The sequence below is a fragment of the Marmota marmota genome, unplaced genomic scaffold, assembly GCF_001458135.2.
Source record: "Marmota marmota marmota unplaced genomic scaffold, marMar, whole genome shotgun sequence".
Lineage (NCBI taxonomy): Eukaryota > Metazoa > Chordata > Mammalia > Rodentia > Sciuridae > Marmota > Marmota marmota.
This window is the reverse complement of record NW_025999941.1, coordinates 8580547-8606820: the sequence shown is the minus strand read 5'-3', so window position 1 is coordinate 8606820 and position 26274 is coordinate 8580547. Positions and strand designations below refer to the sequence as shown.

General features: G+C 38.9%; 1 protein-coding gene across 1 annotated transcript in view; it reads left to right on the top strand.

Moving 5' to 3' along the window:
- Cacna2d3 (calcium voltage-gated channel auxiliary subunit alpha2delta 3) overlaps positions 1-26274 on the top strand; it is a gene marked incomplete at its 5' end in the record, with an annotated part of 864940 nt that overhangs the window by 793688 nt on the left and 44978 nt on the right. The window contains 4 exons of the mRNA XM_048801015.1: positions 661-736; positions 3340-3392; positions 5043-5098; positions 12646-12757. Coding sequence (XP_048656972.1) covers positions 661-736; positions 3340-3392; positions 5043-5098; positions 12646-12757 — 297 coding nt within the window. The remainder of the gene's footprint in view (positions 1-660; positions 737-3339; positions 3393-5042; positions 5099-12645; positions 12758-26274) is intronic.

Genomic DNA, 26274 nt, shown 5'->3' with positions numbered 1-26274 from the left:
TGCAGTTCTAGGGGCAGGTATGAAGGTGACATTCAATGTGCATCTGGTTCCTCACAAATTGCCAATGAGCAGGACTTGTCTTGGTCCAGGCCTATTTCCTGATGCTGGAGAAAGACCAATGGTTCTGCTATTTCTTTTCTTTTTCTTGTTTAAAATATATATTTTTAGTTGTGGTTGTCAACTGACCTTTATTTATATGTGGTGCTGAGAATTGAACCTAGTGCCTCACACAAGCTAGGCAAGTGCTCTACCCCTGAGCTACCCTGGTTCTGCCATTTCTTAGATGAGATCAGGAAGGTCCCCTTCATTTGTCAAGTAGATTCCATCCAGTACCCTAAATAAGTTCAGAACAGCAAATTCCTTTTGGGATGCATTGGTCCACACAAACCATCCTAGTTTTAAGACCCAAATAGGAGGGTTCTCATCTTCTCTGCCCTTCCCAATACCTTCTTTCCCCTTGATCTGCAAGTTACAAGAGGTAACACGACTTTCTCCAATAAATGACTCTGCTATGCTCCTCAATTTTTCACTCTCTATTAGGCACCCATTGATTATGATGGTCACAATTGACAGTAATGACGGCTCACCTTGCTATTAGACAGCATCATTGGGCTCCCACATTTTGTTAACAACTAAGTGCCTTTCCATTCTTTACTGTAGAATCACGCTTTATGACTACCAAGCCATGTGTAGAGCCAACAAGGAGAGCAGCGATGGAGCCCATGGCCTCCTGGATGTAAGTCCAATGTGATCCCTTGGAACAGCTGCACGTTTTTTATGTCTCTGAGCACATATCTCCATCTTTGGAGTAATCGAGTCGATCTCTCCTCAAAACCATAGATGTTTAAAGCTATTTCCTGACTTGATGCATTATTTAAAACAAAATCCCTGCTCCTGTTTAAACCCAAATCCAGTGATATGAATGAGAAACTGGTCCAGAGTCTTTGGATGAATGCAGTAGCACCTTTTTTTTGATAGCAAAGGGGAGCTGTCTGGCTGATTCTCATTTTTACAGAAAAGATTTGGTCTTGCTCAACAAAAATTTTCTCTTTGGTTTGCAAATAAAATTCAGATGTTAATGGCAGGTCATCTCTCCTGGTCATGCTGCTGCTGATCCCCCCACCCCCAAGTATTGTCTTACTATTGTCTTCCCTGGGGTTGGTTCAGCTGGGGATGTCACAACTGCAGATCAGTCAACCCAATACTAATACAGCCAGATATGAACTGTTATAGTTTACTCTCAGTTTAAAAATGTAATTTTACAATGTGTGGACAATGTAAGTTTGGACATTAACTACTAAAAACACACAAGAGTCTACCTCTGTATAAGTCCACCTACATGTATCAATGTTATCCTTGCAATGTGGTGATTTTCTAAGTACCAAGAATTCAAAATTTGGTCTGAAATACAAGATTTTAAGGCTGTCTTAAAATAGGCACACCGTCTCCTCTTCAAGACCTAAGTTCTTACAAGGGGATTATGTACAAAAACAAACATTTAACGCAATTCTCTCTACTGAGGGAGCAAGAAATGATGCAGAACTGGAAAATTTCTGAGGGGCAACTAGAAATTGGACTTTCAGGGGGAGCAAAAAAGGTTGCTCTTTAGTGTGAGACTCTCTCTAAACCCAACTTCCCTAGCCTTAACAGGAATATTTTTAGACATAAAGTCTTCCCTAGGTATGGTTTCCTAGGCTTAAAAGTGCCATGGTGTTATCCTTTTGAGTGATAATGTGCATTTAAATGTTATAATCCCATATTTGCATAATCCCTTTGTTGACTCCTATTGAGCCAGTGCCTGAATGTTTGAGGGCCTGTCCCCTGGCCTCTGGGTGACTGGCCCCTGTGCCAAACCTCCAAGGTTTCCTAATCCCTTTATTCAGCCTCTCCCCTCTGAAACACTCAGCCCATCCCAGCAGGGACAAAGATACAGAATTGTCCCAGGGTCTGACCATCTGGATCTTTTTGAAAGAAAGATGATTGCACACTGCCCCCACCCCCCAGCCATAATATGTAATAACAAAACATGAAGCTACAAGGTTGCATTTGGTTTTAGGAAATAGTTAAAAGTACATATCTGACCCCAATCCTGAGGTCTCAGAGGCCCTCTATTTCAGGAATGATGTTGAAGCACTCAGTCAAATCAAAGCAAGAGATGCACAAAAGTCTGAAATATGGATGGGCTGGGAATAACTTCAATGGGATGGTGGTTTGGGGTGTGTGTGTGTGTGTGTGTGTGTAGGCTGGGGGTGGTGTTTTGTTTACTTTTGTTCTCATTTACATTCTGGCCTGGTATAGGAAAGTTTCAACAATAGTTAGAGGAGTAAAACTGTGTTGTGTTCTTGTTTAAAATTGGATAATTCCCCTAGTCCCAGTTCTAGTTCTTCTAATTAAAGTGCTCAGAAAGTAGGATTAAGTAGCAATCACCTCAGAAACCAAGATTTGGCAGGCACTTTAATTCTGTGATACCTACAGACAACCACAAAAGGTTCTGAGATTTTTCTGGACCTGACATCTGGGGCCCGGGCTTTGCCAATGTCACTGCCTGTCTCTCAAGTTCACCCACCACTCGAATATGCATATCTAGCATACCTAGGTACAAAGAACCAACTGAGGGGGAGACTTGGTATTTTCCAGAATTCAGGAAATTGAATTATCCACATAGGAAATATCACAGAGTAAACAATCCGACTGCTTTTTTTAATTAAAATATTCTGAAATAAAGATTAGGCTGTCAATGCCTTCTTTTATAAAGTGACAGGAATTTTCTGCAAGGATAAAAATCACATGTTTATATGGTTATCATGTTTTTTTCCAAGTCCAAATATGTAAGTGTGAGAAAAGGCAGCTCAAATCCTACAGAATTCATGGAAGGCATTAAAATCAATTGTGTGCAATTTGTGCTGATTTCAATGAATGACGGACAGTGATGGAGAACAGGGAGAGGCACCTTCCCAAAAAGGAGGTCTGTGAATTACCATTTAAAATTAGTTATGATTCCAGCCCTCAGCCCCTTAGCATTAGGCTGCGAAATATTAGCCTCCAGAGGGTAAAGATTTAAGCATCCTTTCCTGAACTTCCTCTTTCCTCCCAGTGATAACCCTTGTATTCCCTGTTTGTTTTACTTGTAAATCACATCTCGCTACAGGGGAGTTCAAAGTTTTAGCATGTTAGTTTTGGGATATAGTATCCAACCATTTTCTTGCTTTATCTAGAACATCACTGTTTAACACCATATCAATCTCTCTGGAAGAATAACACTGTCTTTATGTAAAGCCTGAAGTTAAACGCCAAACTTTGTGATATATTGTTTTAAATGGACCGAATTCTTCCTTTCAGCCTTATCATGCTTTCCTCTCTGCTGTGAAATGGATAATGACTGAACTTGTCTTGTAAGTACAATGTGCTGAATTTGGAGAAAAGTATTATTTTGGAGGTTTATGAAGTGCATTCATTGGATTTTCACTTTCAATAATTAGATTCACGAAACTGACATAGCTTCATCAAACATTTCAAAATATTGAATATCAAGACCTCCCCAAAATCACCTTTCATTAAGTTATACATGATCACTCCTTTTGCCCCTTATGTCATTGTTTAGCAGAGTAACAGCTTGCAGTACACAAACTGAATTTATTTATTGTGGTTACTGTTAAATTTAACATGGATGTCTGGCTGTTTTTAATGCAGCCTGGGTGGGCTGTGGTCAGAACACAGTGCTGTGGCTGTCCACTGCTACTCGGGTGTCTCCATTCATGTGGGAGTGGGGGCTGGTGTGGGCGTCAACCAGGGCTGGGGCTTTTCTCAGGTGTGATTTAATTGTTTATCTTGCCAAATTATGATCCTCTTTGGAGGATGCTTTTGTGACTTTAGTCAGTCTTGAAATGGTATGAAGATGAAGGACTTGACTTCCAGACCTGATATTGGACACATTACTGGAACACTGTCACACATACAGGAAGAATTTCATGGATAAGCATGTCAACCAGATCGACTGTTACACCAACTCCTCTTTTCCCCAGCCCAAGGTTTTGATTCTGTGAGGCTAAGGTAGATTCCTTGTGATTGAATAAGTAGACATTTCTTTCTTTTTTTTTTTTTTTGCTTTAATGTAACCTATATTAATTTAACAAAGCTTATAAATTAAAATAGGCAATATGTTCTCTATATTGATAAGAGACAGAAAGCACACGAATAGCTAATAGGATTTTGAATGGAAGCTAGAAGAGATGTTAGCCATGAACCTGAAAAATAACTGGATTTGATCCATCTCTATTCATTTGGAGGAAGATTAATATTTTTCCATTCGTTAATAGCAGTCCAAGTTTTGTTTTTTTTTTTCTAAAGTTGGACTGTGGCATAGTTTCAAGAAGGACCCCAGCCCCCATACCCAGGCATTGGTTACACAAGTTCGAGTTGCTGTATAAATATTGAAAGCATCCTTCATTACTGCAGACCATAGTCAGGGTAGAGAATATTTATATTTCTGAATCTAGACAGGATAGACCTTTTAAAAATTGACTGTTTATTGTGGAATCAAACTAGGTGGTGAAAATCAAAGGAAGATCAATCAGTACAATAGAGAAAAGGAATCACGGAAGGGAAGAGAAAAGGGAAATACTAAGTAGTAATACCAAATTATATTGGTATACTGTGTGCATGCAAAATGAACAAGTCCCACCATTTATGTACAACTATAATGCACCAATAAAAATGTGGAAAGAAAAGTGAATAATAAGTTGATAATAACCAGACAAATATTGCTGTCCACACAGCAGGATTTCTCAATTAGAAGGTCTTGTGTCTAGGTAAACCTGCCTCAGGGTTGGGCTGGCACTGAGGATAAAGTAGCCTTTCATAGTAAGAGCCAGGTGGAAATGCAGTGGGCATTCCATCAGCCCTGTATGTCTCCCAAGTGTGGTGGTATTCTTTCAAATGAGGTAAGCAATGTTATATATAAGCAATGACAACACCAGAATGTCACTGTTGTAATCAGAGGACCAGTGACCAAGTAACACTGGGCTTTTCCTCCATCTGCCTAGGTTTCTGGTGGAATTTAACCTCTGCAGTTGGTGGCATTCGGATATGACAGCTAAAGGTAAGCCACAGGTGGTTTCTATTTCCTGGGCAGAGTGATAAACCCTGGATTCACTGGTTACTTTTCATCAGGGACAGGCTGGCTCATATGAAACTACCTGGGACAAAGTGATAATTTTTTCAGCTGGCAGCAAAAAACCATTCTTTGTGCTCAATGCTGCACTGTCCATTTGGACACAAAATTCCACAGGCTTCATGCTGCCTGGGCTTGGACCTTTCCAAGTCACACATTGCACAGGTAAAATTTTCAGAAAGCTTGTAGATGGGACCAAAATCCAAGGGAGATAGATCCATCGCCAGTGTCCCAGCCTGAATGAATTGATAACCATACATTGCAATATTCTCCCTGCTTAAAAAAAAAAAAAAAAAGCCTTTGATTTGGGTAGTAGTCAATAGAGACCTTCTGAAGGCATGCCCTGTAGAGTTAGGCTTGCAAAGGTAGAGGCTGGCCTTTGGCAAATTACCTGATCTCAAGGCTCAATTGTTTCATAGTAAGCACAATGGGAAGAATAACATTGATTTTGGGGGAACATGCAAATTGTGTATTTAATAAGTGGTATATATGTGTATTAAGAATTGTAATGCAAAATAAACAAAGTACATGTATAAAGGCATGAATTGGAGTGAACATACTTTATATACATAGATATGAAAATTGTGCTCTATATGTGTAATAAGAATTGTAATGCATTCCACTATTGTGTATTTAAAAAAAATAAAATCAATGAAAGATGAAGGAAAAAATCATGTAGGTAGACCACAGTAACTGGAATATAATATGATAGTTGCAATTTCTGATAGATGATTATCTATAAAACCAGCACTCTGCAACAAGCTGTGCATAGTGGGTACTTAATCTTTGCTATTAAACACCCTCACATCTTTTTTGTGCCAGGGATGACCCTCGAAGTCCCTTGCCTCTCCCTGCTGGGCTGGTGCCAGTTTGAAAGCAGGAAGTTCCCATAATCCCACTCCTAGGAATTTAGTCTAAGGAAATGGGTTAGTAACCAACATTCCTATGATAGGATGATCAACAACAGGAAATTTGATTGCAAGTGATGGTAATTCTTTGTTTTTAAAATATATATATATTTTTTAGTTGTTGATAGACTTTTATTTATTTGTATGTGGTGCTGAGAATCAAACTCAGTACTTCACGCATGCTGGGCAAGCACGTTAACATTGAGCCACAACCCCAGCCCCTAATTCTTTAAAATTTAACAGTAAGGGTATTTTAAAATAAATTACAGTCCATCCACAGAAAGACACATTGTGCCATTTCTGCAAACTTCTTTTTTTTTTTTGGGGGGGGGGGCAGGGGGAGAAAACCCAGGGGTGCTTAACCACTGAGCTACATCCCTAGGCCCTTTTTTTTTTTTTCCCCCTTTTGTATTTTGAGATAAGGCCTTGCTAAGTTGCTTAGGGCCTCACTAAGTTGCTGAGGCTGGCTTTGAACTTGGGATCCTCCTGTCTCAGTCTCCCCAGCTGCTGGGATAACAGGTGTGTGCCACTGCACCCAGGCTACAAACTTCTTTTAAGTAAAATGCCTATGTAGCTAGGCACCATAATGCTCACCTGTAGTCCCGGATAATTAGGAGACTGAGGCAAGTGGATGATTTGAACACAGAATTTCAAGGCCAACCTGGATAAAATAAGACCCTGTTCCCCTGTACCTTTCCCCCAAAAGTCACAAAATTAAGTAATATAACAAAAACCAAGGATTAAAACTGTGTATACATCAAAAAGTTGTCTAATGGTGGTAGGAAGGAGAATGTGATGTTAAAATGGGGTCAGTCATTAGTTTAGCAAATACGGAGAGTCCAAATGAGTTAGGATGATTCCCATTTCTCGAATTTTTACCTATAGTATGAATGTGCCTTTGTTTAAAATTGCCCATAATTTGGGGGAAAAAAGATGAGAGAGGTGGTGTTAAGAGGAATAATGGGATGTTTTAGTTCTTCTTTTTTTTCTATCTTTGGGAAACTTTTAAATAAGACCCTTAACAGATCATCTTACTTCACTACCAGACCATGAGACCTTCTTCCCATAGACTAGAAAGACCTTATCTAGTAATGACATGACTGTCATATGGGATACAGAGTGCATGAGCCTTTCCAGAGCTGGCAATACCTTTCAAATTACCTTCAGACCCCTTCAACATACCTGAGATGTGGACACTGCTAGAATTTATCACCAAACCTTTCTGAAACACCTAAGTTATACAGATGAATACATAAATGACAGATACCTAGGGGACTGGGACCTAAGCCAACCCTGCAACCTGGATAATGAGAGTCACATCTTCCCTCCTTTGAGCCCAGGGATGAGCCAAGTACTGCACATGATTTGACTCTTCAGTCCCATAGACCTCTGCTAGGCACAAATATCAGTTTATCCATCTGCAAGGCTGCTATCAGAATATCTTATTCAAAGTAGACATAAATCCTAAACCCAGTGTAGGGAGAGGTTTCAGGCGCACTAACGATATTGACTTGCATGATTTCTTCCTTCTAAATTCCCCATTCTTTCACTAGATAAAGACCCCGAGCTGAGACATACATCTTTGCCTTCGCTAAAAATAGAATCCATGATTATACTGTTTATCTGCTTCATTTCCTTAATGAAGGGGACTGTGGAAGCACATTTCTGCTTGATTATCACAAAGGTATCATTTGGGTGAAGTTGTACAAAGAATGGGGCTTGCTGGCACCCAGTTATGAATGGCGATGCATTCACAGAGACAAAAGAAGAGGAAGGCTTATTCAAATGGCAAATCTATTCATTCCCAATTGTGGGCTCATAATTACTTCGAACCCGAGTCAGTTGTTCTCATCGGGGGACATTTGTTGCTAAGGGAAAATTAAAGAAATTCAATTGTGTGGATGTTCTATTGGATGCTTCAGTGGGAGTGAGTAGTAGGTCATCTTTAGATACATAGCCATACAGGGGTGGGAGACAGAGGAGTGTGATGGCAAAGAGTTGGCTCTAGGAGTTGACGGCTCAGGCTTACAGCTGGAGTCTGCCATGCAAGGCATTGTGACTTTGGTGAGCACCTTAATTTCTCTGAGCTTGAATTTTTTTCATCTGCAAAATGGGATAGCAGCAGAGTCTTCCTCACTCTGTAGTGATGAGGATTCATTCATACAAATGGGCTAGCATAGTCTTTGGCGTGTAGTAAGTGCTTAGTGAGTAATGGCTGTTGAAGGCATTGGCAGTTAAGTAAATGGTGGTGGATTGGGGGTGTAGCTCAGTGGTAGAGCCTTAACCTAGCATGCGTGAGGCCCTGGGTTCCATCCCCAGCACTGAGAAGAAAAATGTTAAATGATGATCATGGTGAGTTGCTCTCTGGGACTTGAAATAGGCTGTGTGTGGTTTCCAAACCTCAGTGGACCATTCTGGGAAAAGAAGTAACTACCCTCTCTGAGCACTGTGATCCTTAGGTATGAGTTTTCAATGCAGAGAGTGAAAATGGTACCCAATAGATGGCTGGCAGCCTTGGTTATTGGTTTGAAATTCCACAGATGAATAAGCTGTAGTGCCTGGCAAAGAGGTGTTGTGTTTTCCATAGTACTCTAGGCAAAAAGAGGTTTGTGTTATTTAGATTAAATGTGGGCATGGTTTTGTATGATAACTTGCACAGTTCCAAAAGCACATTCAAATAATTGTTAGCCAATCTGTAGTCCATGCTGCAAACGGATTCAACAGTTTATCACCACATCAGTATGGGTACCCTACAATTGTCAAAGGACAAAATTTAATCTCCAAAAAGAATTGGAGACAAATAGGCTTTGCCACTGAGTGTGTTGGAATCATTCCATTGTAACTGGGCCCAGACAATTAGGATGAGAGATAGTGAAATTACCAGGCTTATTTAAATCATGTATGCTGCCTATCTCTGCCTGCCCCCAAGGTCCTTTCTTTCACTGGCTTCACAAAGCAGTGCAAGGAGTACGTGCTGCAGCCAGACTAAGTTTAAGTTCTAGCTCTGCCACATACTTACTGGGTAAACTTGGGCAATTTAGTCTAGTTGTCTTGCCTCCATTTACAATCTATAAGCAGAGATAAAAGTTGTTGAACTCAGTTTATTTTTTAAATTTTGCCATGTTTTACTGTTTAATTAATTAATACATACAAAGCAGAACAATATCCAGCACAGAGCAACTTTAGAATAAATTTAAGATATTATGAGGTGTTTCTATGCCATTGGCATACGGGTGCCGTGTGCACTTGTAATTTATTTTATGGTGTACTTAATCTTCACTTCATTTTTTTCCCATATTATGTTTAAATTCATTCTAATTATACATAGAATGCATTTTGACACATCATACATAAATGGAGTATAATTTCTCATTCTTCATGTAGAATCACCTCGGTCATGTAGTCATATGATAACACCCCTTCCCTCCCATTATTTTAACTAAAGTTAAAATACTTTAAATTTCTAGAAATATCAAAGACTTTAAAAAGGAAGCACCCTAAATTAAAAGTCAGAATATTTTGACAGAGAAGTTCATATTTAGAATGAACTGAAAAGAAAATATTATCCAATCATAGACAAATATTATGAAGTTGGTATTTGGCTTCCCTTAATTGGAAGGTGAGGAGAATAAATAAAAGAAAGAAATGAAAGTTAAAGGTGGTCTTAAGAAAGAAGGTGGGGGGAACCCTAGTATCCAGCGATGGCAGTCTCCATGAAATGGGGGCATTGAAGAAAGAACTGAGAAAAAATGAGGTTCCCACCTAGAACTTCTGTGTGGTGACATGGACCTGGGCTGCAGAAAGTCCCATCACTTTTCATCTGAAGGGCAGGCTGCTTGTCACAGGGGACTGATATTCTTACATTTTCTTTGTCCATTTTATGGCTTGAAAAAGCCCATTCAGGAAAATCATCAGCATGTTCAGCAAGCATTTAAAGACATTTCAGTGGGCCAGCTCTGCAAGGGCACAGGGAGACTTGTCTGGGACTTGTTACCCTCAGAAGAGTAGCAGCCACCAGAACTGTACCCCCAATGGAATGGGGAGGCACCACCTGCTTGAAATGTCTAACCATAAAGGGGGCTCAGAAAGGTTGGAACCAAAATTTTGACTAGCTTGAGTATAAGAAATAATAAGCTAATAAAACCTTTTAAGAAAGGTGTCAACCATCAAAAGGACTATTTCACTTAACCATTTTCACAGACCTGTTTGCATGCATACCAGGCTTTGAGTCCCCCACCATTCTAAAGGGCATTTGCAGTTATTAGTTTTGCTTTAGGAGCATGTTTCCATGAAGCACATACTCTTTTTTTTTAAATTTTTATTGTTGGTTGTTCAAAACATTACATAGTTCTTGATATCATATTTCACACTTTGATTCAAGTGGGTTATGAACTCCCATTTTTACCCCGTATACAGATTGCAGAATCACATCAGTTACACATCCACTGATTTACGTATTGCCATACTAGTGNTTACTATTGCTCTGTAGTATAGTTTGAAGTCTGATATCGCTATAATAGCATTTGTGATGTGCTATCTGCTTTCCCTGTATTCTCTGGTTTGCAAACAATCGTGTTAATAAATGCTCTTATTCCCATTTTATAGATGATGGCACTAAGGTATAGAAAGTTTTAAAAACTCTGCTTGGGGGGGCTGGGGTTGTGGCTTAGTGGTAGTGCACTCGTCTGGCATGCGTGAGGCACTAGGTTTGATCCTCAGCACCACATAAAATAAATAAAATGTATTGTTTCCATCTACAAAAAAAATCTGCTTGGTGCTGCACAGCAGTGGCAGGATTCACAACCCCTGGAGTCTGTGCCCTTAACTACTACACAATTATCCCAGCTTCTGGCATGGAGAGGGTAATACTTGCTAATGACTAGCATTTCAAGAAGGCTGTGTGTCAAAGTGGGTGAGTCTCATTTTATAAGAATGATACATACTTATTCCTTAGAATGAGCCTGTAAGGTTGCTATAGGTATCTCCTTTTCATGTTGGTGATCGGCTCCTGAAATCACACATCTTGGACAAAGCAGCTGAATAAGTCTACTTCTCTTGCGAAAAATTACAATGTACGGTGCGTGAGCTCCAAACAATTTCCTTACATTAAGCAAAGCTCTGTGAAAAAAGCCTATTGTAAGAAACAATCCTGTGAGGATGTTCAGCAAGCATTTAGTGACCCTTCACTGGGCCAGCACTGCAGGGCATAGGGAAATGGTATCTGGGACTTGTTGTCCTTCAGGATAGTAGCAGTCACCAGCACCATACACTCAATAGAACAAGGAGGCGGAACAGTTTCCTGATCAACCAGTTATCTAATTGGTGGTGACTAGTGGTTTTACAGGCCATCACATGGTTGGCTCTGAGTCTGTAGCAGCCCAAGTGGACAGTCTACAGTGGTTCTGACATCCACCAGGTGCACTTGGAATATAACTTGAGATGTTGTATTCTGCATACTGCTTTGTTAAAATCATATTGAGATCTGGAATTGCAAATAAATCCTTTTTCTGTGTATGCACCAGCCAAAAACTTTGTACAAAGATTGGTTATTGGAGACCTACAAGAATTCTATTTGGAAAAATGCTGATGGCTAGACCTCCAATGACGTTTCCAGACACTAGCATCCCCATTTTACAGATGAGAATACTGAAGATTTCCTAAAAAGCAGCAGAGCAGGGATTTGTTCTCATAACCTTTTATGCAAGAGCTATCACTCTTAACCACTATGCTATGGTATCAATTGACATTGTTTGAATGTCACAATGGCTTCATTAGAATGCGTATCTCTGTCTTGTTATTATCATGACATTTACTTAGCACTTAAGTTCAAGGTGCTGTATTACAAACTTAACATGTATTGTTTGATTTACTTCTGACCTCAGCCTCAGAGAGAATTTTATTATCTCCAGTTTACAAATAAGAAAACCAAGACTTAAGAGTTTGGATCTTGTCCACTGGATATAATTTGTCTAAATAATTCAATCAGCCATCAAACCTTTACGGAACGCCTCCGATGTGCTCATCCATGTACCAGGGCTATTTAGTACTTTAAAATTGACATGGTATATTATTGGACGGGGGACTTCATAATAGTAGGATTTGGTTCGTGGCTGCGCTTCAAAGACATTACGTATTTTACTATTTCATATTTCAATTTTCTTTCTATAGTAAAGCCATGCAATTGTATCATGACCTTTGTCTCACCCTAAATAATATGGTATAACTTACATTTTATATATTTGTTCAGATCTGCATATGTGGTGTTGCTAAGTTTGAGTCTGAGGTCAGAGACCCAGGGAGTGATGCTGTCCCAGTAAGTAGAATTCTTGGGATGCATAAATGATAGCTGATCAAGCCAACACAACGGCTTGAGGAATTATAGCTTATAGAGTTGCTTGGCAGATGAAATCGCCTAATTAGAAAATAATGCATTATGCTGTGCCTAGAAAAATCACAGAGCAGCAGAGACTGAACTGCCTTCTGAATTGCTGTGGGCTGCCAGTCACAATATTGAGTCTGTTCATTGCATTCTTAATTTTGTTTTCCCGTTCCCCTTCTCCTTTACAGCCCAGAAATTAAAACAGACCTTGGAGCCTTGTGATACTGAATATCCAGCATTTGTCTCTGAGCGAACTATCAAGGAGACTACTGGGAATATTGTTTGTGAAGACTGCTCCAAGTAAGCTATACCCAGCTCTACTTCTCCTCCTCTGCACCCCTTTCCCTATCTACTGTAAGCGTCTAGGACTTTCCAGGATGGGCCAATGAGATGCACAGATCCAGTTACACTGAGCAGGCAACATGGCTGCGCTCCTCTCTGAGGGATGTATTTCTATCAGCTTGGAAGAAATGCCATTCGGTTTTGTTAGATCATTTTGAGGTTGAGACACATTCAAAGTGTGTGACAAAACATCCTGGAATATGGGAGATTTTTTTAGTCCAGTTTGTTGATGTTGGGAGAAAGTCCTAATTGACGTTTTCCCAAAGGAGAGTTGGCAATTTCGGCTGTTAGTTGGAGGAATGATCTTGGGTGCCTTTATTGAAGGCTCCAGGCTCTGAGATAGACCACATCTGTGACGAAAATGTTTTTTTAGGGTTTAGTGTGCATTTTCATCTGCTAATGAAATTGGGTGTCTTTTAACAGTTTTATTGGTCATTTAGGAGTTTTGACCTTCTCATTCATGTTGAGTTCCCTACTAGGTGGTTGGATACATTCTTAATGATTTGGGTGCTTCCTATGTAGCAGATACCATTTCTTTACGGTTATGTACCTTATACATGTGTCTTTCCTATTCCTTGGTCTGACTCATCACTTTTATAAAACTTATTGGTTCCTCTTATTTATACATGACAATAGAAATTATTTGATGAAATCATACAAACATAGGATATCTTATTCTAATTAGGATTCCATTCTTGTGGGTGGGCACCATGATGGGGTGCTATGAATGAATGTCTTTTGATGCGTTTTTTTGTATTATAATACTAATTTATTCTATGATTTGTGCATTTCATGCCCTAAATTTTTCTCTGCTCTAATATCAAAATTACATTCTTATATTTTTATTCTTGGGACTTGAATGTGATGCTTTTTCACATGAACTTTAGTCCCTCTGGAATTCCGTGTGTGGCATGAGAAAGGGTTTTGATTCATTTTTTTGTCATGTAATCCACCTGTTAACCTGCATTGTGTGTGTGCCCGTGCACATGTTGCTAAACATTGAGCCCAGCAGCTCCTACATATTATGAAAGTATTCTTTTAACTTGCACTTTTTGTTGAATAGTCTTTATTTTCCCTTCAGTTTGTAATGACATCTATGTCCCTTCTATATACATGTGTTTCCAGATTTTATGGTTTCCCAATACTATGTACATATAACTTCTTAATTATTATGGCTTTATAAGGGAATACATACCCTTTCCTTATTCCTCTTCTAGTCTTGGCCATTCTTGGTTCTTTATTCTTCCATATTAGTTTTAGAATCGGCTTGCAAATTTCCTTGAATTTTTGCTAGGGTTTTCATTAAAATTGCTGTAGCTTATAGACAAAATTAAAGACAATCGCTACTTTTATGATACTGGAATTTCCCATTCATAAACTAAGCACATTTATATATTTTTCTGTGCCTTTTAGTACACTTATAAATCTAATATAAATAAAATTTTAAATCTAGTTTTGTATGTGGAATATATTTAAAAACTCCTTTTGTGTATAATGCTCGTCTCTGAGATCATTGATTTCTGTGCATTGAATATGTTGCCAACAGATTGCAAAATGCACTGTAGATCCAGTAGTTTGTGTGGATTCCGTTGGGCTTTTAACATAAACAGAAATATTTGTAAAAAGTTTCCTGTATAATCTTTTTTCCAAACGTAATAATATTTTTTAATTTTTTAAATTTATACATGACAGCGGAATGCATTACAATTCTTATTACACATATCTTGATGTTAATTATTACTTGGTGTTTTACTGCACTAGACTTATGATATATTGTTGCATAGAAGCAATCAGAGTAGGTGACTATGACTCATTCCAAATGTAAAGGAATTGCTTCTAATAAGTTCTGTTAGGTATGATGTTTCTTAGTTTTTTTAAATTATGGTGAAATATAAAAGAAATTACTCTTTTAACTGTTTTTAAGTGTACAATGCAGGTGCATCTGTGTAACCCTAGCTATTATCCCTTTCTAGAACTGCTATGGCTTTTGGTAGTTAGCCATTTTGGGGGGGTTAAAAAAACCTTTTATCAGACTTTTTATTGTTACGGTTATTGCTTGAAGCCCAATTGGATGTTGAATTTTATAAAATGTTTTCTACATTCATTTTTTTTTGGGGGGGGAAGGGGCAGGTACAAGGGATTGAACCCAGAGGCACTTAACCACTGAAGTACCTCTCCAGCCCTCTTTTTATGTATTTTATTTAGAAACAGGATCTCGCTGAGTTGTGGAGGCTGGCTCTGAACTCACAATCCTCCTACCTCAGCCTCCTGAACCACTGGAATTATATGCATGCTCCATGCACCTGGTCTACATTCACTTTTATTTTATTGTGGTGCTAGAGATTGAACTGAGGGCCTTGATTATGCTGGGCAAGTGCTCTCACTGAACTGCATCCCCAGCCCTCTATATCCATTATTAAAATAATGTCTTCTAATATTTCAATGTATTGAGTTACATTGATGAAATTAAAATTTTTAGCACAAAATGTGTGCATGTCATGATTAAAATAAGCTGCATATAACACATTTATGCAGTCATGTGCTGCATAATGACACTGTAGTTGATGCACCAACTATACGATGATATAACTATCTTAGTTAAGAGTTTTTCGATGTTCACATAAAGAAATCACCTGATATAATTCTCAGAATATTTTATTTTCATTTTTTGGGGTACCAGGGATTGAACCTAGGGGTGCTTTTAACTACTGAGCCACATCCCCAGTGTTTTTTTTAATATATATTTTGAGGAGGGGTCTTGCTGAGTTGCTTAGGGTCTCACTAAGTTGCTGGGGTTGGCTTTGAACTCATGACCCTCCTGCTCAGCCTTGAGATGCTGGGACTATAGGTGTGCATGACTGTGCCCAGGCTTCTCAGAACATCTTCTAATATGTGTGTTAAAAAATGCATGACCGTGTGTGTGTGTGTGTGTGTGTGTGCACATGCTATGAGTACCTTTGATAGTAGACAGGTTACCAAATGTGAAAACATAGTTGCTTTTCCAGGATGAAACTGACATTGTCATGATTACTAGAGAATAGCAAAATCATGTCACTAAATTTGTTTTGTTCATATTCATATTGTACTGTGAACTTTTGTATCCATGGTCAAATAGAAGAGTGGCTGTATTTTTTCTTATGTTACCATTTGACTTTATTGCTAAGGCATTTTATTTTCATGAAATTACTTGGGGAGTTTCCCTTATTCTCTGATATCTGCGACATTTCTTGTAAGATAGAATATTAGTTTCTTGTAGGTTTGATAAGACCTGTAAAACTACCAGTGATTGATAGGATTTGTGTATGTGTAAATTTACAACTGCCAAATTAGTTTCTTTTGCAGTTGTATATCTCTGGGTTTTGTTTCTTTTTAAAATGATTTTTTTGGTATGTGATAATATTTCTTAGTACATTGTCTACATCATCCTCCTTTCCAAGTTTATTGCATACCATTATACATGGTGTTTACTTTTGTTTTAAAATGCTAGCATTTTTGTGACTTTTATCCTTTTTTAAAAAATTTGTAAACGATACATAAAAATTGTAAATATTTAGGGCCTATCCTGTGATGTTTTAATACATGCATAAATTGTATAATGTTCAAATTAGGATAAACATATCTATCTCCTCAAATATTTATCATTTCTTTGTGGTAAAAACATTAAAAATCCTTCTAGTCTTTTCGAGAAAAAAAAATATACAGTACATTGCCCTCTTTTTAAGTTTGCAATTTTTTTTAATCATTTCTTTCTGTCTTCTTCCCTCCCTTCCCACTGTCCCTCTCAGGAATGCCAAAGAGATTTGTTTTGTCTGTCTCCTGTTTTGAGTTTACTGGGTTTTTGCATTTTGTTTGATGTTTAGCTTTTGTGTGTGTGTGTGTGTGTGTGCACACATGCACGTTTCTCTCTGCATTCCAGCCTATCTCCTTCAATTTAACATGCAGGTTTTCATTGTTAACTCTTAATAGTTTTCTAATTTTCACCACTTTTTTGATCTGTAAATGTTAAAGTGTTCTCAATTTCTTAACATGGATTTTGAGAACACCTCTCTGCCATCCACCCAATACAGGGATTTGAACCCAGGAGGCACTTTACCCCTAAACCCTTTTTTGTTTTGAGACAAGGCCTTGCTAAGTTGTTGAGGCTGGCTGTGAACTTGTGATCTCCCTGTCTGTTTTCCCAGTAGCTGGGATTATAGGCATGTGTGTGCTATTGTACCCACTGAGATTATCTTTTTTAAACTTATTGATGTCTAATTAAATGGCATTATGACGAGTATAACACGTGCTTTTTAGTATTTGCAGAAAATAACTTTTTATTATAGTATTTATCCGTGTGTTTTTAAGTGCAAGTTCCATTCTCTAATAGGCGGGTAGAACTCCCTATCGTTCCATTGGGTCAGTGTATTGATAGTGTTCCAGACCTCCCCTTTCCATCATCTTTTTGGTTTATTTTAGATGTCAGTTTCTCTCTTACTAAAAATATGGATTTTTTTCAACTACCTCACGACTCAATTCATTTTGCTTCCCATATTTTGAAATTATGTTACCAAGGACATCCCTGTGAAGACTAATATAGATTCCTAATAAATCTTTCCTTTAATCACAAGGTAATAACCCTCTTTATACATGAAAGTGCTTTATGCTCTAGCATCTGTTTCGCTTGCTAATCACATAGGTACAGCAGCTCTTCTTTGGTAATAGTTTCCTTTGTTTTGTTTTTAACTCCTTTCTGTCATTTTTTGCATTAGGATTTTGCTTTATAAATAGAACATAATTGGATTTGAAATTTTTACTATCTCCATCATCTGCTAGTCTTTTAAAATTTAGTGTATTTGAGCCAGACATGGTGGCTCATGCCTTTAATCCCAGTGACTTGGGAGGTGGAAGCAGGAAGATCACAAGTTGGAGGCCAGCCTCACCAACTTAGTGAGGCCCTAAGCAACTTAATGAGACCCTGTCTCAAAATAGTAGAAGGGGGTGTGGATTGGCTCCGTGGTTAAGCACCCACCTGGGTTTAATCCCTTATAACAGATACTAAAATTTTACTGTTGAATATAGTAAATCACATATGTATCTCCACTATCATATTTGCTTACCATTGCTTTGAAAAAACATTATGGTATTTTAGAAGTTTCCTTAGGAATAACCTAGGAGTTGCAGATGTTCTTGTTCTTTGTCTAAAATGACTTATTTGATGTACTATGAACTCTGCATCAGTGACTTCACAGAATCTCACCTGGAATATTGTGAAGGTATTAATTATTCCACTGTCAACTGAGATTCAGCTCTATGCCTCTGTAGGTAGCTTGGCTTTCCCCTTCTCTGATGGCTTTTACCATATTCACTTTCTAAGGTTCTGAAGTTTCACTAAAGCGATCCTAGATATAAATTTATTTTTATTATGCGCTGCATTCTGTGTAACACCTTTAAACTCACTGTAGTTTACTCATGGACATTTTACTGTATCACCTACCACTTTAAAAAAATCCACTGGGTTTTTGGGGGGTGGAGGGGTGGGTGCCAAGGATTAAACTCAGGGTCACTAGACCACTAAGCCACACCCCCAGTCCTATTTTGTGTTTTGTTTGGAGACAGGGTCTCACTTTCGCTGAGGCTGGCTTTGAACTCTCGATCCTCCTGCTTCAGCCTCCCAAGCTGCTGGGTTACAGGCAGGCCTGTGCCACCACACCCAGCTGAATTGGGTTTTAATGATGAATGACTTTCATTCTGCAAGTTTTATTTGATTCTTTGAAAGAATATACAGATTTTTTTTAAATACAGAGGCTTCTTAGGCTCTGTATTAATTATAAAGGCCTTTTGAGATTGTTCTAGTTTAAATTGGGGAGGGTGCCAATCATCTTTTTCATCTTCTTTCTTTCATGATAGATTATTAATATTAATTTTCCTTTTATCCAAAAACTAATCTTTTCTATTAATATTTCTGTAGAAACAGACTAGAGCTTGAGTTTCTCTTCACAGTAGATTTGCATTGGGGTTTCTCTCATGTATCCTTATTGTATTGACTCCCTGAGAATAATTGTTACGTAAGTTTTTATATTTAGGGGTTTTTGCACCATATAATTATAGTAAATATTTTCTCTAAGTAGCATGTAGTTTAGGCTTAAAGTTGGATTTCTCATGGGCAATATTGTTTTTCCTGGTCAGAGCCTCAGAAAGTGCCAAATTATCAGCTTTTTATACTTGGCTGTAAATGTCCAAGTTGGCTTTTAGTGTTTCTTTTTTTTTTTTTTCCTTGTAAGCTCTCTTGTATTTAAACATGTTTGTTTTATTTTTCTGTTTCATCCAGCATATCTGACTGTTTAGAGCAAGATGGCTTTCATGTTTGCCCAATATGTCATGTCATAGTTTACTCTTCTGACTGGGGACATCTTAGGGTCACCGCAACAAAACACTAAAAAATAGAGGCTTAGTGGGGTGGGGGCGTTGGAAGTATATAGTGAGTCCCGATTTATTAATTACTGGACTGGGTGAGAAATTTAACTCTCTGAAGTTCAGCTTCTTTCTGGGTTATTTGGGGGCTAGTAATAGTATCATGGGGCTATTGTAAAAATTAAACGAGACGATTTGTGCTGTGAATTTAGCACAAGGCCTGGAACAAAGTAAATACTCAGCAAACAGCCACATTTAATGCATGCAGGATGCTGTGGTCAGAATGTTTGTGTCTTCCTACCCCTTACCCCTAATTCCTATGTCAGAACTTCATGCCCAATGTGATAGATGGTCTTAATAGAGGAGGTGGTGATTAGGTCATGAAAGTTAGGCCCCCCCATAGTGGGATCAGCACCCTTACAAAGAAGCTTGAGGTTGTCTGTGCCTGACATCATGTGTGGACCAAGTTAAGGGGACATTTTGGCCACAGGGAGTAGCCCCCTGAAGATACTGACTCTGGTGCCATCTTGATCTGACTCCCAGCCTCCAAAACTATGAGCAACAAATTTCTCTTGTTTATACATGACCCAGTCTGAGGAATTCAGTTAAGCGGCCCAAATGAACTGAGATACATAATACCACATTTCCAAAGCATTAACCCATTCAAATTGGGTCAAAATTCAGATTTTTACTTTTCATAGTCTAGTATCACTTCACTTCTGTACCATTTCCCATGGAGAGAAGAATGATACACAAGAAGATCACCCATCGTGTATGACTTAGAAGTTGCTGACCATTCATAGCTCTGTGGGTTGTGTGAAATGGACACCACCAATTTCAAAATGACTTGAGAAATCTTTTTTTGGCCCCTGGGTTACCATACACTCCATCGTCATGACTACAAACTCCATGACCAATATCTCGTAGCAAATGATGGGTGATCATAGGTAGGTAGGGTAAGATTGGGGACCGCTAGGTCAAGCTGGATTTTTTTCCCTGACTGACTTGTAATTAGGAACCAAGGATGCAGTTTAGTTAAATGACCTGAAGATTTCAAAGCAAAGACATGACTGCCTTTCACTCAAGAGAAAGAGAAGGTCATTGATTTTTTTTTTTTTTTTTTTTCCTGCTTTGGTTCAGAAGCTATGCTAATGCTTCAGGGAATCCAAAGATGGATGAGATGGATACAGAGCCAAAGCTGAAGGTGTCCCCAGAAGTCAAGGGTCCCCAGTAGTCATCTGTTTCAGATCTTGAATAGGTTGCAAACTCGGATTTGGGGAATTGAGATCTTCAGAATTTGCTGGCAGCAGGGAAAAGATACTCCAAGCTTTAGAAGATATATATTTTTTCCTTTCAAAGCTTTCTTTCAAGAGCACCATCCAGCCACTCAGTGACACACAGCAGAGGTAAAAAAACGAAGACTTGGAGTTCTGAGTGGCCGAGGAACTAAAACTTGTGATTTTTTTTCCTTTCATTTTTAGTAACCTTTTTTTTTTTTTTTTTCAGGAGGTTGGTATCAGGGATTGAACTTGGGGGCACTCAACCACTGAGCCCCAGCCCTATTCTGTATTTTATTTAGAGAGAGGGTCTCCCTGAGTTGCTTAGCACCTCAATTTTGCTGAGGCTGGCTTTGAACTTGCGATCCTCCTGCCTCACCCTCCCAAGCCACTGGAATTATAGGCATATGCCACCCCGTACCTGGATTGTTTTAGGAAACTTTTGTTCGACATGTAGCACATGAAGAAAAGCATCCAGACTAAAAGTTTGCAGCTTAATTAATTTTTATAGCATGAACACATTTGTGTAGCCAGCATTCAAGTTAAGAAATGAGAGAACATCTCAAACTGTTCCGTAGCCCCTGGCCTACCCTCCGCATACCATAAGGTAGACACTGTCTCAATTTCTATCATTCTGGACTTGTTTGGCCTGTGTTACATCTTTGGGAGATGGCAATTAATAAGGTGTGAAGACTGATATATAAATGACATTGGAGCAGATTTTTTAAGGAGTTAGCTCTAAAATAGGGACTTTGGAACATATTAAATGAGAGCTCAAGGTTTTAGCAATATTCCTCGGTTGTGTGTTATATCCTAGATACCAGGTTACATTTTCAGGAGACGGCCATGACTGTGGCTCGCACGATTCCTGCCTTTTGTGGGGGGGTTTGCAGACAACTAACCAGCGGTTTCAATGCTCCGTGGTTGGAACCTTGGTTAGAGAGTGGAGGATACCTGGGAGTACAGCTTGGACAAGCAAGGCCCCCTGGGGAAAAGTGGCACATAAAGCAAGACCACCAGGAGAGAAAGCTAGGCAGAAGGGGGAGCATTGAGAGGAGAGAGACTGCAGTTACTTCAACAAATCGTTGGAAGTTCAGGGAAGATGGAACGTAGGATTAGGGGTGAGGAGAGATGACATAGAAAATGAGGAATGAGCAGGGGTCAAATCCTTTTGTCTCGTGGACCTTGTCAAGGAGAGCTAGTCTTCAAAGGACTTCAGATGCTGACCTGATACCAAAGATCCAAATGATGGGAGATGTGACAGTAGTGGCAGTGATATTGCTGAGCTCTAGAAAGAAAAACCCCTGATATGGACAGGATACTTCCCCCACCCCTGTCCCCTGCAACCCCAGCACACACTAGTGCACAAAACCCTTTTGTTTCTCATCCCCCTCTTTTTAGGGATTAGAATCAAGATTGCTAGATAACTAGTTGAATGAGAAATCAATTCATGACTACTACTTACACAAAATTCTTTGTGATGCTTTGTTATAAAAAATGATAGCAAAATGCTGTTGGGCGTGTTTCAATGCTCTGTGGTTAGAGGGTGGAGGATATACAGCCTGGACGAGCACACCTATAATTCCCGGTGGCTCAGGAGGCTGAGGCAGGAGGTTCACAAGTTCAAAGCCAGCCTCAGCAATGGTGAGGGGCTAAGCAACTCAGTGAGACCCTGTCTCTAAACAAAATACAAGATATAGCTGGGAATGTGGCTCAGTGGCTGAGTGCCCCCAAGTTCAATTCCTGGTAACCCCCCCAAAAAAATAGCAAAAATGCTTATACAAAATAAAAGTGGACTTAAATGGTCTTTTTGGATGCTTTTGATGAACTGAAATCTTTTATTCTCTGCATATTCTTTTCTCTGTCCTTCCTTGTTCTGTTCTATGAAATAGACTTTAACAGGATATAGATCTGAGTCATTATCAAAATATTAACAATTGTCATTTCACATATGTGTGAGCATTAATGCAATACATTAAGGAGGAAAATGATGCTATTTGATTTTTTTTGTGATCTTTCCTTTCTTGATGGTCCATAGCTAGTTCAATACAATGACCAACATTGTTGATAGCAAATGGAAGGCTGAATTTGCTCCTAGGCTTTATATCTAATTAACATAGGACTGTATCAACCTTTGGAAAGAAACTTTTTTTTAGGTCTACTTCTCTAAGATAATTACTAATTTTTGACCAGCTTTCTAGGTAACTTCAGGTCAGGAGTAATGACATTCAAAAATAACACAATTCTACAGCCTTTGGCCAGGAGTGAGCTGGAAACTGAGTTTGGTGAAAATTATAGTATTTCAGAAATTATGCACTAAGATCTTTTTCATAGAAAAACATCTCGCCTTCCGCAATGGAACATACAAATCTGTGTCCATTATAAACCAGTCTGAAGGCAGAAGTTATTCTTCCATAAGCAATAGCAAACTGTAGAGAGCAATGTTAAAGAACTGTGGCCTTCCCACGGGAACTTGCTTCAGCTGCCATTTGCCCTGGGACTGTGATTAATGATCTGTCATCTCTTAGATCAGATGACCTGGTTATATAAACATTTTGACCTGGGAAGCCATGTCAGGTAGCTCTAGCTATAGAGTAGTGGTCTTCTTGGTCTTCGCTGATCTCTGAAGATGGGGTTGCTCCTGATTGCATTTCTGAGTTTTGTTTGTAGAAACACTTAGATGGTGTTATATGGAAAATTCACCCAGTGGTGGGTGACTCAGTTGCTCTAAATAGAACCTTTGAATTGGTAACTCCAAAAGTGGACATTTATCTGCCTATAGTGTAGACAGATATATTATATATTATAGCATAGAGGGACAGTATGCAGTGTTTAAAAAAGGATTTTCAAAAATATAGGGTTTATTAAGAATGCAGGAGCCTAAAAGAAAATAAGAATTTACATAAGAATGTCATTAGGGTTAGAGGTTTGGCGGTTCTAACCGATAATTTTTGTCATTCAATATCCCACTGATTATTAAATTAATCTGTTATTCAAACAGTGATCGAAAACAACTCAGCCCATATTTTCTGGGCATTTATGACTGTCAACAAGTTTACAAAAGCGAATGCCTAAAGAGAATGTAATGTTTCCCTATTTTCCAGTAGGTTTCTTGACCTCTTGATAACCTCTCCCTCCCTCTTTTGCTGAGAAATGGATCCACAAAGATATCCTTGGTAGATGAATCGGTTGCAAACTTAAGTACCTATAGCCAGTTAAAAATAATTCATCAAAAGTAAAATTTTAAAAAAACAGGTAATGTGCATGGCCAGAGCTTTAAGATTTTGTCATATTTCACTATTGTCAAGATAGTAATTTTTTTCTTTTTGGTACAGGGATTGAACCTGGGGGTACTTTAATCACTAAGCCACATCCTAGCCCATTTTAATTTTTTTGGAAGGATACTGGGGATTGAACCAGGGGGCACTCGGCCACTGAGCCACATCCCTAGCCTGATTTTGTATTTTATTTAGAGACAGGGTCTCACTGAGTTGCTGAGGCTGTCTTTGAATTCATGATCCTCCTGCCTCAGCCTTCTAAACTGCTGGGATTACAGGCATGTGACACCACATCTGGCTAAGATGGTAACTTCTAAGGTGAATTAGGCTTTGTTTATATATATATTTTTTTGCTTTTTCTTTTTGGTAGTGTCACTTTTCATAAAAATCATGTTGCCATCAATTTCACTTTGGGATTGGTATTCAAGGTCTGCTCATCTTCCTGGAAGCCCCCCAAACCTGTGGCTATACTGGTCTTCTCATTTTTCCCCCACATACCTTTTCTTTATCCACTAAATTGAAAGAAATTGGGCTCAAAGCCATATTGACATGTTTCATGGGTGACAGTTCAGAAAACCATAGTTCAGGGGTTCCATTTTCTTACAAAGGACTTCAATGGGTGAGGTCTCATGGTGAATGGGCAAATATTTCTTGGCACCAGACTGTTCTGAGAACCCTGAAGGTGATCCTACCAAGCATGACATCTAGAAACCTATAAATAGATCCATCTCACAATGGGGACCTGACATTTTCCTTCAATGAAGGGCTGAGAGGGTGGGCTCTGGGACCAAACTATCGTCTGGGCCACCACATTTGATAGTGCAGAGATCTAATCAGTTAGCCAGATATTTCAGGATGTGGTTTGTTCATCTCCATAGGGGGGGGGGGGGGGCGCATAACATCTTACTCTTGAAATGTGTGTGTGGATTTACAAAAAAATTTAAAAAAAATTACTACCCTCATACCTAGCATTGAGAAAATGCTTTATACATGGGAGATCTTTTTATAGAGCACAATCCACCAAATGTCTGTGTTGAGAGGGATGCAGGAAAACCAGAGAACTCCAGTCAGGTTGTGGTTCCAGCTTTCTCAGCCCAGAAGGTAAAATAGTTTCAATCAGGAAAAGTAGATGGTGAGGGTTTTGCTCTGAGATTGTCCTATCACTCTAGATAGAGTGACTCTTGGATTTTTGCCCCTTCCTGAGCTCTTGGTTTATTAAAAAAAAATAGGAAATTTGAGACTATGCATATTCAGTGTAGTGATCAGATACTTCATTACCCAAATTAGATTCAGACTTTGCCAGTGGGAGTACATTAGTGTCATGAATAATATGATTTGTAGGCGTTAAAGTGTAACAGTTTTTAACCACTTAATTTGCAAGCATCTGCTAATTTGTTGAAATATTTTGGTATCTCCTGCCCTCTAGATTCTTGCCAAACTACTGTACTCAGATCTTGTTGAAACCGAATAAATCAATGTGACTCAATTTCCCATGCAATTGAAGTGGCCTTTTCAAACGGGCTGACTTTAATTTCTAGACGAGTTCACTCCCACTCTGCAGGGGGAGTAGTACCAGCAGTCAGATTCTTCCCTATGGGGACCAAGGCATAGATATCTTAGTCTCCCCTATATTAACCCTGAGTGCTGTTGGCTCCCTTATATCTTCCCATGTTGAGTGGTAATGTGCAGAGCAGTCGGGACCCAAATAAAACTTTTCCCCCTTTCTGAATTTTATACTATCACACCCATTTGGTAGAGAAGCAGCCACCTCCTTGTTCTCCATCTTATTTCTGTTCTGCATCTCAGAAATATGGTAGGAGTAACTTCTTGATCTTAAAAGACGATGGCTTTGCTGAGTACAGTAGTGCATGCCTGTAATCCCAGCGGCTCAGGAGGCTAAGATAGGTTGGCGAGTTCAAAGTCAGCCTTGGAAACTTAGTGTGAGGCCTAAGCAGCTTAGTGAGACCCTGTCTCTAAATAAAATATAACAAAAGACTGAGGATGTGGCTCAGTGGTCGAGTGCCCCTGGGTCCAATCCTTGGTTTTAAAAAAAAAAGATGGCTTTTCATCATAAGATTAAAAAACACAACTCTATCAAATCCAAAACTTTTTCAACAATTTGTCAGATAATATTGAGGCTGTGCCACTCAACCCTGAATAAAAGCCTGCCTTCATTTTATATTATGGGATTGGGGCCAAGTTTGAATAAGTCAACGCCAGCTCTTACAATGAAAAACTTAATTAGTGCTGTATGCTTGTGGTTGCTAAAAACATCTTGGCTTTAAACTTTCAGAAAAGGGAGGAGGAGGTAAATGCTGATCTTGGGAACTTTATTTTGAATTGTTGAAATATTGCCATAAGAAGAAAATGAGGTCCAAAGGTATTCTAAAACTTGGGATTCAAACTTCTGGTCAATTTTTTTTTTTTCCCTACCAGTCCTGCTGACTTTCAGTTCAGTGAAGCATGTAACCGGGGACAGGGCTTCACTGATTATCCTTCTCAGATGCTCAAAGGTGTGTGTGTGTGGGGG